Source organism: Culex pipiens, chromosome 3 (genome assembly GCF_016801865.2).
Source record: "Culex pipiens pallens isolate TS chromosome 3, TS_CPP_V2, whole genome shotgun sequence".
NCBI lineage: Eukaryota > Metazoa > Arthropoda > Insecta > Diptera > Culicidae > Culex > Culex pipiens.
The window spans coordinates 67215698-67233361 of record NC_068939.1 but is presented as its reverse complement, the minus strand read 5'-3'; the positions used below and the strand labels follow the sequence as shown (position 1 = coordinate 67233361).

Below are 17664 nucleotides of genomic sequence, written 5' to 3'. Positions count from 1 at the left end.
ACGCGCCAGTTTTTCTCTGAAAATAAACGAGCCTACCTGTTTTAATACAAAACATGCCTCATACAACTGCTAAAACCACTACATCGTAGATCACCTCGCTGGGAGATCCAGAGAACAAGAGCGATAGCACTCTCCTCTCCGTACATCGAAAATCGATGAAACGATGGCCGCACTTTTTTTTTCGCCTACGACCATCAGCCACAGCAGATATTTGTGTGTGAAAGTCAGCTGACTACGCCGCTCTCTCAGCGCTGCACGCAAAACGGCCCAACACCAAGCTGACGACTTTTGCCGAACACCAACACACTCTCGGGTTCTAAAGACGAAACCGCTCGTGCTCTCCACTTTTCACAATCCCACCCCTCCCGCTTTTCCTTCCTGCAGAGAAGAAGAGGCGTCTCTCTCTCGCTCTCTCTTAACAAACACATTTGCACCACCACTTCGAAACAACACTGTATTGGTGTGACATTTCTCGCTACGGCTCAACGAAAAGAAAAAAACGAAACAATGGACGGCACAATTTAGATATAAAACGACTGATTTTTCCTCTTAAAATCGCGAAATTTCGAAAGCCGCCAGTATCTATTTTTTCACAAGCACATTGTGGACCTAGCAATGCACTTTTTAGATAACTATCCTCGCGAAAACCACTTTAAAATCAAATCGAAAGCACACGCGACGGATGGACTGAACCGCACCGCTTCGAAGTTAGGGTTGTTCGAATAAGAATAAGAATAAGAATAAGAATAAGAATAAGAATAAGAATAAGAATAAGAATAAGAATAAGAATAAGAATAAGAATAAGAATAAGAATAAGAATAAGAATAAGAATAAGAATAAGAATAAGAATAAGAATAAGAATAAGAATAAGAATAAGAATAAGAATAAGAATAAGAATAAGAATAAGAATAAGAATAAGAATAAGAATAAGAATAAGAATAAGAATAAGAATAAGAATAAGAATAAGAATAAGAATAAGAATAAGAATAAGAATAAGAATAAGAATAAGAATAAGAATAAGAATAAGAATAAGAATAAGAATAAGAATAAGAATAAGAATAAGAATAAGAATAAGAATAAGAATAAGAATAAGAATAAGAATAAGAATAAGAATAAGAATAAGAATAAGAATAAGAATAAGAATAAGAATAAGAATAAGAATAAGAATAAGAATAAGAATAAGAATAAGAATAAGAATAAGAATAAGAATAAGAATAAGAATAAGAATAAGAATAAGAATAAGAATAAGAATAAGAATAAGAATAAGAATAAGAATAAGAATAAGAATAAGAATAAGAATAAGAATAAGAATAAGAATAAGAATAAGAATAAGAATAAGAATAAGAATAAGAATAAGAATAAGAATAAGAATAAGAATAAGAATAAGAATAAGAATAAGAATAAGAATAAGAATAAGAATAAGAATAAGAATAAGAATAAGAATAAGAATAAGAATAAGAATAAGAATAAGAATAAGAATAAGAATAAGAATAAGAATAAGAATAAGAATAAGAATAAGAATAAGAATAAGAATAAGAATAAGAATAAGAATAAGAATAAGAATAAGAATAAGAATAAGAATAAGAATAAGAATAAGAATAAGAATAAGAATAAGAATAAGAATAAGAATAAGAATAAGAATAAGAATAAGAATAAGAATAAGAATAAGAATAAGAATAAGAATAAGAATAAGAATAAGAATAAGAATAAGAATAAGAATAAGAATAAGAATAAGAATAAGAATAAGAATAAGAATAAGAATAAGAATAAGAATAAGAATAAGAATAAGAATAAGAATAAGAATAAGAATAAGAATAAGAATAAGAATAAGAATAAGAATAAGAATAAGAATAAGAATAAGAATAAGAATAAGAATAAGAATAAGAATAAGAATAAGAATAAGAATAAGAATAAGAATAAGAATAAGAATAAGAATAAGAATAAGAATAAGAATAAGAATAAGAATAAGAATAAGAATAAGAATAAGAATAAGAATAAGAATAAGAATAAGAATAAGAATAAGAATAAGAATAAGAATAAGAATAAGAATAAGAATAAGAATAAGAATAAGAATAAGAATAAGAATAAGAATAAGAATAAGAATAAGAATAAGAATAAGAATAAGAATAAGAATAAGAATAAGAATAAGAATAAGAATAAGAATAAGAATAAGAATAAGGAAATTTCGAAGTAAAAATAATTACAGAATCAGAACTCGAAAAATTATTAGCATTTTTATCCAGAGCAATAACTAAAACTATGATGTGACAAGGAACCAAAAAATTTTCTCAGCTTTTCCACTCAACTTAGTCTGACGAAAAGCAGTAATATCCACTTGTTAGGGAAAATCTGAATTTTAAATGTTTTATCAAATTGATTGATCAATGAGATTTAAGGAAAGATAATATACATCAATTTAAAAACCCAACATAACCTTAATATACATTTTAAAAGTATATTAATCCTTACCTGCAGACTTTTACAAAAATTATGTCAACTAAAAAATAAAAATAAAGGAACCGCCCCCAAAGCAGACCCAAACTCGAGACCCACCCAAAGCCCAAACAGCATCTTTGCCGCCGTGTGTGAGACTGTCATCGTTCCGAAAATAGAGGGGCGCAACAGCGCAAAGAAGGGGAGTGGCAACGCCAAAACTGCTTTCGATCTGACTTTTGCATTCTTTTCTCTTTATTTTTGATTTTCGTTTTACATCTTGTTCGCACAACCCCGGCCGAGGGGGCTTAACGTTTTTTCTTCTTTGTCTTTCTTTTTTTTTCGTTCACTCGAAACATCCCTTTTGTTCGATTGAGACATTTTTTCCGGGTTTTTTTGTATCTGCTCTTTGTGTGAGTTTGTGTGTTAGTTTTTGTTCGTGTGAGACAGAGTAAAGATTAAAGCGTATAAATCGAAAAATGACAGATATAACATCGACTTCTTAAGTAGGCTTGATCTTACGTTATGCTTTTTGCTCTTTTAGTTCTTCTTCCTTTTCTTCGACTTTGTATGGATTAGAAAAATTCGAAAATTACAGTAAGTTAGTTTGTTTAGCAGTTTACAGTAAATTTTGTGTGAGTGTGTGTTTGTTTGTGTGAAACTTCGATTTGGCAGTAAGTTCACAGATTTTTTGCGCGTCTAATTTAACGTTTCAAATTTGGCTGCTTTGCGTTAGGTGCTAGATTTGAAAATAATGGCTTTCATCTCGACAGAAATGCGACAGCTTGGACTTAAACTTTTTGTTTCTCAAACAAATTAATCCATTAACAACTGAACCAAGCGAGCGAGCTTCTAATTGACGGCTTGCCTTTTCTTTGACGTTTTTTTTGCGAAAAGTTTTCAACATAAATTCGGTTTCAGTTTCGCGGAGAAAAATAAACTTCCGTTTTTTTGTCGCAAAGTATCGCTTATAGAAAAATAAAACTTATATCTTGACCCTGTAGCTTCCGTTTTTTCCGGTTTTTAAGGTTTGCAGTGCTCGACTCTTTGCACAAGCAAAGTTTTTCTTTTAAAGTTAAACTTTTTTTTTGCGTCGGTAACCTCCATGACTTCTTGGGTAATATTTACAGAGCTGAAAGATAGAAATTACGAGCAAAGCGGTGTGTGCGCGCAGCAGTTTAGTGGCGAGGTTTTCTTTCGTTTCTGTTTCTCCCTCCTCGTGGGAAAAACAATAAATTTTCACAAAAGAAACTGGCAAACGGAGGCAAAAAGCGAGTTAAGCGAGACTAGTGGCGTGGTGGTGGTAGTAGTTGTAGTAGTAGCAGTTTTTAAGGGTTGAAATGGCAATAGTTGATTTGTAATGTTGGGTGCAATCAATTTTTTATATAAAGACACTTTGATTTTTTTCATTATTAGGATTTTTTATTTTTCAACACAGTTTTTGATCAATTTTTCAATTTTTAAAAATTTTAGAACGTGTTTACAATTAAGACAATGCCAATTTTCAGAATATATAAAAAGTAGGCAATTTTTTCTGATAAATGTCAAAAACTTAAACTTTTAAATTGTTTTGAATATCACTGGATTTTCAAATCAAAATTAAAATTATTAAAATTATTGTCTGTCTATATGTCGTGGAGGGGAGTGGGTAGGAAAAAATCATAATTTCAAATTTCAAGCATATTTTTCAAAATTATGAAGCTGAGAGTACCACAAAATGCTTTGCAGTTATGTATATACCGAAAATTTGCAAAATTTCAATGTATTTATCAAAATATTTATTTTTTTTATGTTTTATGTATTCTTCCAACCAGTGGTTGCCAGGTGGCAGATAAATCAGATAAAGATAAATGGCAGGATTTTCAAGTGTCAGATCGAACTTCTTCAAATGAAGGAGTTCAATTAAAAACGATAAATTTAGTTAGTATTGATTTAGGGAAAACATAAATTCAACGATAAGAATTCTAAATTTTTTTTTTCAAAAAATCAAATTAATTCTTACCCTTCCCATTTAGATTTGCGTCTGCCAAATTCTCCAGATTTTTTCTAAGCTAGGTAAGATTTTTCTTTCAATTTTGACCTGGTAACCGTGCCTGTGTATCCAAAAATGTCCAGAAATGCAAAAATATACATTGACCAAAGAATTTTTAATAGCTTATAATTAGTTGTAGAGCTTTTTCAAATAAAATTTAAATTTTATGCAGTACTTGTACTGCTTTGTGATTTTTTTGAGAAATTTGTAAGGGACTTTTTTAAAGGCTGAAACGTCTTTTTATGTTTGAATATACGTAGAAAAAAAATATAAGTTTTTCAAAAATCCAGGAAAAAAAATTTTATTTGTTTTGGTTGTTTTTAAAACCGCCCTGAGTCGTGGGTATTCAAAAGAAATCAAAAAGCAAAAAAAAAAATAAAAATAAAAAAAGTTGCAGATTCAGACCGCAAGAATCTTTTAATTTTCGATTACAGTTATCCCTCATATTCGGAACAGTTTGCAGATCTGCCAATGTTCAACAAATCATAGAAAATCGATGAATGAACATTATGATTTGCTTTTTCCTTCATGTGAAAGCTTTTCTTGCGATCTTTCGATTGATGTACAGTATGTAAAAAAAGTATTTACACCCCTTGGGCACTATGCACATTTTGTGATGAAACATGTAAAAAATTTAAAGTTTGACAGGAACCTAGTACTACGTTTTGTTCAGAAACTCATGCCAAACATTTTGCTACAAAAAGCTCATGAAAAGATGATTTCTATAAAAAGTTATATAACAAATACTATTACGAAAATAAAAAAGGTGCAAAAAAAGTTTGTACACCTTTCGAAAAATTAACATAAATAATGTTATTTGTTGACAAATCACCATAGAGTTATCTAAGCCCGATCTCACACACACTAGCAGTCCATTTATTTTGCTGGCTGGTACAAAATTTAACCTCAATCTTTTTCGTGTACGTACACGAAATACATGCGCACGTAGATAACTCTATAAATCCAGTCTCCCAACTCCAAATAGGCATCCTTGACTGATTGAAAAAATAATTTGGGTTGAATATTAAGTTTACTAACTACTTAGTATAAAAGTTTATATAACTCTGGAAATTCAATATAAAACTAATCTAAATTCAATTTTGCAAACTTTTAATTCAAATAAATGTCAATATATTACCATAGAATTGCTAAATAAACATTTTGGAGTGGGTATAACACCGTTTTGGGGGTATTTGTATCTACAGAATAGATTTTTCGTTGGAATTTCGTACCAACCCGGAATTACGTCGTCGGAAAATCCGCCGGCATCCGAACCGGTCCACGATTCACAAGTTAACCTATGTAGAATCGGAAAGGGCATAAAATTTCCGATCTTTTGATACCCATACATCTAGGTTTTCCTTAAAACCTACGTTTTTAAATACCTGGGCAAAAAGTAAGTTTGATCCACGAGAACAAAAATTACGAAATTCCATACATTTTTGGCAGGTTGCTCAAACGAAACCATAACAACGTTTTTACCTAGGTATTTAAAAACGTAGGTTTTATAGAAAACCTGGATGTATGGGTATCAGAAGATCGGAAATTTTATGCCCTTTCCGATGCCACATAGGTTGACTTGTGAATTGTGGACCGGTTCGGATGCCGGCGGATTTTCCGACGACGTAATTCCGGGTTGGTACGAAATTCCAACGAAAAATCTATTCTATCGATACAAATACCCCCAAAACGGTGTTATGCCCACTCCAAAATGTTTATTTAGCAATTCTATGGTAATATATTGACATTTATTTGAATTAAAAGTTTGCAAAATTAAGTTTTGATAAGTTTTATATAGAATTTCCAGAGTTATTTAAACTTTTATACTAAGTAGTTAGTAAATTTTATATTCAATCCAAATTATTTTTTTAATCAGTCAAGGATGCCTATTTGGAGTTGGGAGACTGGATTTATGGTGATTTGTCAACAAATAACATTATTTATGTTAATTTTTCGAAAGGTGTACAAACTTTTTTTGCACCTTTTTTATTTTCGTAATAGAATTTGTTATATAACTTTTTATATAATTCATCTTTTCATGAGCTTTTTGTAGCAAAATGTTTGGCATGAGTTTCTGAACAAAACGTAGTACTAGGTTCCTGTCAAACTTTAAATTTTTTACATGTTTCATCACAAAATGTGCATAGTACCCAAGGGGTGTAAATACTTTTTTTACATACTGTATAGACTTGCTGTACATGTTTACGTTTTATATCAAGTTTTTAAAGAAAAACATTGACCCTTGAAATCCACAAATTTGGAACACTTTTTTCTTACGATGTAAACAAACTATTTTTTTCTTCTCTCCTCTTTTTTACAAAAAAAAAATACTTCACACTCTGAAACCATTAAATTTATGCTTATTTTTTTTCATAAAATTATTTTTATTAGGTCCTTTTCGGACCGAGTCTAAACTCATGCTTAGTGATGGTTTAAACATGGTCTGATATTTTTATTAGTGAAAATATCAATTAAATTCAGGTGTTCCACAATTGTGTGCCTCCCACACAATAACATCCCACGATTATGGAACAGGCAATTTGGAGGCAGTGTTTTGCTGCTCTGGATAAAATAGTCTTGAAATGAGGTTTGCTCAAAAAGTACTATTTTTACTAGTGAAACTGCAAGAGAATGTCCAAATAAAGGTCCTAAAAATAGCAGGGACGACAGAAAAGTTGCATTTTGCATCCTATCGACAAATTACCACAAAAGTGTTCCGAATTTGTGGGTGTTCCGAATATGTGGGATGACTGTAATGCAATTTCAAACATTTTTCAAAGTTTTTGCCAGTCCGAAAAATCAGAAGACAACGATAGTTTTTTTTTTCAAAAACTTAAATTTTTTACCTAAACAATCTTAAATGCGGTTTTCTGCGTTGAGAATATTTAAAAGGAGTGATCTAGTTTGATTGGCTGTCGATCTTCTCAATATCAATATTGCTCCAGTTGTCAATAAATTTATCAGTCCCTTCAAATAGATTGCTTCGGTCCCTTCAATATCTACAACGAGAGAGTCCACTGTATTATGATTTTTTTTTAATTCCAATGAAATGTTGCTAAAATCTGAAATTTAAATTAATAATTGCCTTATAAGGATACGATAATTAAGTTTTGATCATATTCTACTAATGCTGACTATCTAAAACACAATAATGACTCTTAACTTTTGAGAGTTTAAAAAGATGAAATGGATTCATGAAACGTTTAAATTTTATGATCCATTGTGTAACGTGTTATTTTACATTTAGGCAATTTAGAATAATTTAAAAAGAGAATATTCACCCAAAACGTGATAAATAGTAATTGAAGATTTCTTTTATAAAATGAATGAAAATCAAAAAAAGAATAATTTTCACTCTATGACTTACTTTCCTCAATTGAATGATCATTTTTACTTATAGTTTGTTTTTACCAAAAAGCAATTCCACACCAAAACAATTTTTACGTATTTTTTTCTCGACACTCTCCGATTTAAATGAAACTTTGTAGACATGTTATCCAATGCTTATGTTAGCCAGTTTCACTCGATAATGACATTTGAGAAAGGCGTAAGTGTTTTCAATATTTTCGCATTTCATTATTTAAAAATCACTGTATCTCGAAGTCGTTGCCTCATACCAAAAAGAGGTCAAAGACTAACAAAGGAAATCACGGAGTGTTTTTTAGAACAAACTAATGATGAAAAATTCGGTATGTCTGATATTTGACACCATGAAAGAAGGGATCTTTCCCGACAATTTGCGGGGTATAACGAAATATTTTTCGTGGTCTCGTGGCGCAGGGGTAGCGGCTTCGGCTGCCGATCCCGATGATGCTATGAGACGCGGGTTCGATTCCCGCCTTATCCACTGAGCTTCTATCGGATGGTGAAGTAAAACGTCGGTCCCGGTTTCTCCTGTCTCGTCAGAGGCGCTGGAGCAGAAATCCCACGTTAGAGGAAGGCCATGCCCCGGGGGGCGTAGTGCCAATAGTTTCGTTTTTCGAAATATTTCGTTGGGGGGTCTAAAGCAACTTTTTTTTGAAGAATATTTTTTCGATTTCATGGGATATTTGTTCAAAAAATCACAGAAAATCGGTGCATTTATGTTGATATCACTCAAATTTCTTATCAATATACCTTGGGGACTCGAACAAACTATATCTGACCAATATTTTAACTCCAATGAAAAAAAAATCGAGCCAAACTTACCAGATTTCTAGATTCCATTGAAATTACCCCAAAATCCAAGCTGGAAACCCCGATATGACCGAAATTAAATCTTTTCTTTGTACAATTTGTCATGAAAATTCAGCAACACATTGCCCAAATACAAATTTGAGCATTAAACAATGCAAAACATAGATTATTTATTAAATAAGCTGTTTACTACCCAATAGGCTCCAAAAAATATTTTTTCAGGCCTCTGCCACATTACACCATTACGTTTTAAAACATTTTAGAATCAATCACATTGCAGAAAACATTTTTGTTAACAAGTTCCATAAAAAAATATCAGTTTTGGTTCAATATAAGCATAGCCAAATTTCCTGAAATAAATAGAGCCTTACTCCAAAATTTCTTAGTTTAATTACCTTTCACGTGATGGGCACTATCTGAAAAATAATTTTCGGAACATATTGGGTAATAAACAGCTTATTAAATAAATAATCCATGTTTTGCATTGTTTAATGCTCAAATTTGTATCCGGGCAATGTGTTGCTGTAATTTCATGACAAATTGTACAAAGAAAAGATTTATTTTCGGTCGTATCGGGGTTTCCAGCTTGGTTTTTGGGGTTATTTCAAAGAAAGCTAGAAATCTGGTAAGTTTGGTTCGATTTTTTTTATTGTTAATAATTCGAGATGCCCACTCGATTTCAATTTTGTATTGGATTTTGGATCCGTTAGTATGGGGAAAACGACACTTTTTACACTTTGTTGCCCTAAAAATCCAAAATTGAACCAAGAGCGAGTTGTGGCGCTATAACCACGGCAAATAGTGTCCAGGGCATTTGTGGAAATACAATGTCTCATCCCAGCGGGTCCCGGAGTACCAAACCTTCTTAGCATGGTGCTCCCAACGAATACAACCAAAATCTCGGAGCGTATGGTGGTGTGTCCCCACGCTTCTTCCTCCCCTGTCGATTCAGAATTGTGTTGTTGTTCGAACACTCTGTGCTCAAACTCAACCCAATTACGAGCCATCTCTGCGATACGGCTTTACGCAGTAGGCCTGGCCGCTTTAACACTTGTGATGTTTCAATGCATTCTAATGCAATGGCGCACTACAAATGTTAATAAATGACAAGACGAGTGCTAGGCGTCATCTAACCTAAGGCACTCTCCAGGATCCCTTCGAAAGATTGGCTGCGCTAGGGTCTGATTAGATTAGATTAGATTAGATCTAAAAATCCAAAATAGAACCAAATAAAATTTTGTGCGAGCTGTTTATAGATTTTTTTATGAGTAACAACTTTGTAGAACATCGCGAAACGATCTGAGTAGAACTGGCTTAGTTATAAGTGGTTTAAGTCAAGTGGTTTTTCCAGGGTTAACCTCAGGATTAAAGTATAGCCTTTTTATCAAAACGGTCACTATGATCAAAGAAACTAAACTGTATGACAGGTGAAAAACTTGTTTTCATTTGTTGGAAACACAAACTGAATTCGTGACGAAATTGAGGTGAGTGTTGATAATTTCCGGAGGATTTTCAACTTTTTGACCATCAGTTCCTTCCTTTCTATTTTTCTAGTCACGGTTATCACAGTCGGAGCTTATGAAAATGGAACAGAGTGCCAATTTAGGAGCGGGTTGGCAGTATGGCGGGAAAGGAGATTCGTGTGAAACCAACCTGGGCGAAGGTTAGCCAAGATGACCGGTGGAGGGCAAACAGATAAAAACATCTCCACACAATGATGCAAAAAAAAAAATCAAAGAGATCAGGGCAGGTGCGCTGACGAATTATTAACAAATGATGATGTTCATAAGTGTACAAGGAAGAGGGAAAGCGTTACCAAAAAGTATCAACACGTGTAGGGTATTTTTCTAAACAATTTGAAGAAGGAATTTTGTGAAAATATTGTAAACGAAGCAAAATTCATATCGTTGAACAAAAACTCATAGCAATGATGGAAGTCGTTAACTTATTTTGCAATAAAAAGTATGAAACTAGTTTTGTTATTTGAAAATATTGAAGTATTCATGTCTAGCATTCACTTTCTCGTGATACAAATGGAAAACAAAGATTTCTCAGCAATATTGTTGCAAAAATGTAGCTTTGAGAAACATAATTTTTATTCTAGTTATGGTGAATGAACTTTAAAACACTCATTGAAGCTTATTATTTGGTTAAAGTTTCCCAAGAAATAAAAAAAACAAAGAAACATTTTATTTGAGTATAAAATTAATTTCAACTTAAAAATACAAAGTTTGACGTAAACAGTTCAACTATTGACACCTCACCCCTTCCTCACAGTAGTGGCAGTTAGCAGTAGTAGCAGTAGAGAGAGTTTGTTCAAGCGTTGGACCTGGGCCCAGGCGAAAATGGGTTCCACGTGGGTGGTTTTAATTTGTGTGCATAAAAGTTTTCGTTTTCGCGTAAAAAAAGCTCCCACTCCACCCCCACCTTGTGACGAGCAACTACCGAAACGCTCAACTGGTGGCGAGGGGCGGGGGGAGGTTCAAACATCCGGTTTGAAGCTTTTCCTTGGAAGCGGCAGGACAAAACTTTCTGCCCAAGGCTAAATAATTCGCTTTAACAATATCTCTACCAACCAACAGCGTTTTGGTTTGTTTTATTTTCCCTTGTTTGTTTCGACTGACTTTTTCGATTTTTTTTACCTCAAGTTTTCGGCTTATAAAAATTTTATTCGTAACAAAAATATATATCTATTTGTCTCTCTCTTTTTTTGTTTGTGTGTGTTGTCTTATGTTTGCGCTTCTCAACTTTCGCTCATTTGCACTAATTTAAAACTAGTAGTCGCATCTCTAATTGATGTTTTTTGGTTTTGTTGCTTGTTTTGCTTTGTTTTTTTATCCGCTTCAGCTCCACTATCTTCCTATCAATCTCAACTTATGGCAGTTTAGCGCGATTCGCTTGCACTTTTTTAGTTCTCACTTTCTATGTATAATGTGTATGGCTTATCTACAATATAACAATTATTGTTAAGTTTTACACAATTTACGGCTTATCGACATTACGAGATGGGAGGAAAAAAATATCATTCACTTCACGGTTCACAAACTGACTTTGTTGTGTGCTTCACTTACGTACCATTCATAACAAACTTGTCTATTATAGCTAACAATCTTTACCTAATTAGGATGAAATGGAACAAGAAGTGCAAATGTCAGAAAAATACTCAAACTTATTTTTCTTTGCAATATAACAAAACTAGAGGGATCATGGAACATATGAAGAACCTGATGTAAAATATACGAAATAATAAAACAGCGATTCCATTTCATATTTTAACTCAACATTGTAACATGGCTCAACAAATAAGTCAGGAGATTCCTTGGCCAAATAATTAGGCTTTTTTTTTAAACTTTCAAATTAACAATTTTCAAAAAAAAAATTTGTGACAACTCGTCGTTTTAACCGTTTTAAGTTCCCTTTGACTAAAATGAAAAGTTATTAGCAAGATAAAAATAAAAATATATAAAAATTTAAACAACAAGCCATGGTTTTTTGACTTGAATGAAAAAAGTGTTTTAGATGCCTTTTACAGTTGCCCAGTTGTTTTTCGTCCCGCCCGTGTGGATCAATCGGACCGCCCACTGGACTAACAATCCAGAGGTTGCTGGTTCGAATCCAACGGCGGGCACTCTAAAAATTCTTTGTGTAAATATGGGTGGGTATCCGGCGTTGTCGCTCCGTGCCGTACTCAAACACTTAAGAGCCCAGGGCGGCGAAGTCCTTGTAGTTAAAAGGAAGACACTAGTGGTTGGTACTAGCAATGGTGGCCGACAGCTATAAAGTCAACTTCGTTAGTTGTTTTTCAATTGTTAGTTTACAAAATATCTAAGTGTCGATTTTTTTTTGCACTAAAAAAAACTTTTTGCAGTACTGTATAGCAGGATTTCTAAAAATTAAAATTTGTTTGATCTATCCCAATAATGTGAAATAAAATTCTAAACGTAGAAAAAATGCATTTCAATTTATTTTATGTTAATTAGACTTCTTTTTCCGTTAACTGTGACTACTATTTCCATTTGGCTTTTTAAATGTTTTTTTTTTATGTAGCAGATTTTTACATGAAACTTTAAATAAAATCAAACTAATCGAATTTTGTCAAAAAAAAACCCAAGTCATACTTTTTGACCAAACAACCTCCTGAACAATTTTGGGCTGTTTTAAGATTGTGAGTTTCAACTTTCATATAGAATTGCTTAATATTTATTTTGTTAGATCTTTCAACGAATTTATTATGTATTTTTCAAACAAGAGTGTTTTCTTGAATTTAAACATGGTTTTTTTTTCTTAAGATAATTTGTCATCGCTGTAGTTTAACATAACTTGAAATTAATTTATGAACTTTTGAGTACATAATAAAGATATTAAATGAAGTTCAATGTCACTTTAAATTTAAAAAAAACGTAAATACTTAACGCATTAATCTTAATATTAATGTTTTGTAATATTTTTAATTTATTTTAAATAATAATGTTCCAAAATGAGGAAACTCCTAATTACTACTTAAAACATTTGGATAACTATGTAATCAATGGGCAGTTATTTTTTTTTTGAAAACTTTACTCTTATCTTTTGATCTGTTCAATATAACAGATCATAAAGTAATTAGATCATAGTGTTCATAGGTCGCACAGTTGAATTTGTTTTCTTTAACCCTTTCGAGCCTGATGGGTCATATATGACCCAAATATCAAAATTTCCAAAACTAGCCTATAATTTTCGTATGGTCATAAGAATCATTTTTCCATCATTGACTAAAAAAATATTTTTTTGAAAATTCAGGCCTGAAAGGGTTAAATCAAGTGCTATCTAACAAATATTTTTTAAATTGATGAAAAAATCTTAGCAAAAATAATTTAAAGAAAATTTGATTGCTACACCCAAAATTCAGAATCGAGATAATCGTTTTCTCAAAATTTATTGAGGGCTCAGTGCCAAAATCGATAGAATAATGGTACCAACTAACACCATCATAACAAATGTGTTCATTCGTTAGTTGAATCAATAAATCTCCAACAAGTGTCATACATCGACTTCTGACTTCTCCATGGTCACCAAGCTGTGGTGGCCGAGGCAGCTAAGTCATTGGATTGGTTTGTCAAAGGTCTCTGGTTCGATTCCCGTTGCCGACACTTTTGGTTTTTTGTTTGACGGATGAACTTTTTTTGCAAATGAACCTCGAGAGAATAGTTCTATCGCCCATCTCGAGCTGTGTTCTCTGCGTTCGTGAATGGTACCACTATTCTATCGACTCGAGACCATCATTCTCTCGGACTAGCGCTGTCAGTTTTGGGTGTATAAGGCTGGTAAAAATTTTATTTAAAGTTTTTGTCACCACCTCTCTCTCCCCCTTGAAAGTTGGCCTGAAAAATCTAGGAGCAAAAAAAAAATGTTTAAAAAACTTCAAAATTGCATTGGAATTTTAGACGTAAACAGCTGAAATTGATTTAAAATGTATTCTGCTGTGTTTTAAATCATTTTTAGCACGTTTTGGTTGATTTAAACAACTTTGAAAAATATTTGCATCGGCCTAATAAAAAGCAAGAAAAGTTCATTTTGGTGAACAATTTCGACGGATTTATCAAATAATTTCTCTAAAACTTAATTTTTTCTATAAATTTTTGTTACAAAAAGTAATTCCACACAGTTAAATATAACAACTGTACTCAAATATACGCAAAACGATGAACTTTGCAAGCAATTTTACATACAAAACATATTTTTGGTTTATTGTCCTAAATTACGCTAGAGCAATACAGTAAAAAAATCATGGTAATTTAACATCTGGAAAGGGTACATTTTTTATGTATGTCAGAAATATTTAATTTTACCTCTGAAAATGTGTAATTTTATCACTTTTCTGTTGTAATGTCATCATTACAAATTACATCATAAAAAAGATAATATACAAACTTCCAAAATGACAACTTCAATTTTGTTCAATATGTAGAGCTCTTACAATTGTCCCATTTTTTTAAAAGATATTATTGATCGATGAATATTAAATTTTTCATAATATGAACATAATACAAATTTTATAAGTGTTTAAGAAATCTTCAAAAATGCCCTTTCTTTTTTCTGAACAGCAATGGAATGTAAGTTGTGCCGTTTATTTGATAAAGAAATGTTTGTTTTTTTTTTGTTTGAAATTCAGATTAGTGAAATGTTCCTCCTACATTTTTTTCTCAATTAGGAAAATATTTCAGATTCAAAGTTTAAAAATATTTTAAACAAACAAAATGTGATTGATCACAATCAAATGTATAATAGACGATCTGACCAAAATGTTTATACAGGCAGAGTATTACTATGTCTTTCTTAAAACAGGTACTTCCCAAAAACTCTATTCTGACCAAAACCAATCCTTCTGGTAAATTTTACTGCTGGAAGTAAGTTATTACATAAAATCATAAAGGAAGGTTAATTGAAGGTTAATAAAACAAAAGAAAGTATTTTGATTTAGGCAACTTTTAAAAAGGAAAAAATCATCCTAACTTTGAAATCATTATAACAATTTTTCCGAAGCCATAAAACCAATCCAAAACTTTGTCATACATTTGCATGCACTTTTGCAAATAAGAATCATAAATGTTAAATAGGTTTGCTAAAGCGTCTAGTACTGCATTTTTTATGAAAAGAAAATTCATAAGTTAAATTGCAGTGTTTATTTCCAGTCAATTATATTCAATAGGTTTTTTTTGTTAAAAATATGAATAAATAACCGTAGATAAAAATCAGAGCAATTTTCTACGAAATTTGTATTTTTTTAAAAATTTTAATTTTTGTATTTTTTAACCCGATTGAAACTATTTTAATGCCTTCGGTATGCCCAAAGGCGCCATTTTTCATCATATAAATTTGCATACTAATTTGGCAGCTGTCTTGGGCAAAGTAGTAGGAATGGATACGGACTACACTGAAAAAAATTGATACACGGTAAAAAAAATTAGTAATTTTTTATTTAACTTTTTGTCACTTAAACTTGATTTGCAAAAAACACTATTTTTATTTTTTATATGTTTTAGAGGACATAAAATGCCAACTTTTCAGAAAGGTTGTGCAAAAAATCTTTGACCGAGATATGAATTTTTGAATCAATACTAATTTCTTCAAAAAATCGAAATATTGGTCGCAAAAAATTTTCAACTTCATTTTTCGATGTAAAATCAAATTTGCATTCAATAAGTACTTTAGTGAAATTTTGATAAAGTGCACCGTTTTCAAGTTAAGGCAATTTTTAGGTAACTTTTTTGAAAATAGTCGCAGTTTTTCATTTTTTTTAAATTAGTGCACATGTTTGCCCACTATTGAAAAAAATATTTTTTAAAAGCTGAGAAAATGCATTATATTTTGCCTTTTTGAACTTTGTTGATACGACCCTTAGTTGCTGAGAAAATGCCATGAAAATTCATGTTTTCTAATTCTCATTCAAACAACCCACAATTTTCTAACGTCGATATCTCAGCAACTAATGGTCCGATTTACAATGTTAAAATATGAAACATTCGTGAAATTTTCCGATCTTTTTGAAAAAAATATTTTCAAAAAATTTAAATCAATACGAACATTTTAAAAGGGCAAAATATTCAATATAAAAAGGTACAAAAAAAATCGAGTGACCGAAATCTCAAAGAATTGGAAATAAAAAATAAATCAATATAAGAATTAAATTAGGACAGCTACAGCTAGATTTTAAATCACATTTGCACTTCATTCCATCCATTATTGCACCTTTTTCAAAATCTGTTGCGATTTTCCATTTTAATCTCTTTCTCACACTGGCAGTGCAAAACTCCTGACTTTCAAAAGTATTTAAATGCACTTAACTCACTTTACTCTTCTCCATCCAGCAGTGGCTTCTCTACTCTACATTCCTTTTGTGTCAACGTGTTGGTAACTGTCATTTCCCCGGAGCTGCACCTAAATTAGCGTGTACTTTTCCGACTTTTTTGTTGGTTTATTTTTTGTTCATCTTGAGTGTGTGTAAAAAAAAGGTAACCATCGTGTGACGCTTGCACCATCACCACACGTCCGTCCGTCCGTCATCATCAGCATTGTGTCCAGCCAAAACTAGTTGCGGTTGTGGTCGTTCTCCAGCTCCAACTCCACCTCCAGTACGGAGGACCCGGACTCAAATCACCGTTTGACACGCTAGACGTACTTGCCCAGGTCCTCGTGAAAGTCGTGCAAATAGGCAATTAGCTGCGGAAACGACGGACGCTGCTTGTAGTCCGCCAGCCAGCAGCAGGACATTACGGTGTAGCTGGAGAGAGAAACAAAGAAGAGAAAGAGAGAGAGTGAAACAATAGGGTATGAATAAAACTAGTTAGTGGTGGGGAGAAATAGTGTTGCGAGTGCAGGAGTGAGCATGAAAAACCGGAATTAGCTTACTTTTTGCTACTCTAATTTTTGTTTTAGCTCTTTATTTACGCAGAGAGGAATTTCTTTGGGAAAAATACATGCCAATAACACATTTGTTAAACAATGCAACTAGTAACAGTAAAGGATAATGCAAACAATCTGAAACATAAAGGACTTTTATTTGTAATATTGTTATCTTGAGTAACAATAGTCGATCACAACATAAAAATTTAATCTATTAAATATATGGGTAATTCTCTGACAATTCACACAAAATAGGAACAAAAGTTGCGCCGACCACTCTGTAATTTTTGCCCCATATCACGAAGTAGAGCTACATTTTTCGATATCTCTTGACAGAGGAGCGATACAACCCTTTTAATTATTGAATTTTTGAAAAAGACACGATTTTCAATAATTTTCAGCCTGAAATCGTATTGGATAAATTTGTAAAATCGGACACCCGGTTTGATGGCTTACTCAAAATGTCCAAAAACTATTTTTTTGGAATAGAAAAAAAAACTTTTAAAATTCACTAAACAAGAATATTATGATATGTCTCTAAAAGATTGCTTAGATTTTTTCAAAGGAATTAGTTTGTTTAAAATAATTGAACATTACCAAACTAGTTTTTAAAAAAGAAGATACCGTCAACTTTTTTTGAG

The 17664-nt window shown here is 31.9% G+C and overlaps 1 protein-coding gene across 1 annotated transcript in view; it reads right to left on the bottom strand.

Moving 5' to 3' along the window:
- Window positions 1-2666: 2666 nt before the first annotated feature.
- Window positions 2667-17664, bottom strand: part of LOC120420924 (tyrosine-protein kinase Drl) — a 167858-nt gene continuing 152860 nt past the window's right edge. The window contains exon 12 of the mRNA XM_039584053.2: window positions 2667-16901. Coding sequence (XP_039439987.1) covers window positions 16790-16901 — 112 coding nt within the window. The 3' untranslated portion in view covers window positions 2667-16789. The remainder of the gene's footprint in view (window positions 16902-17664) is intronic.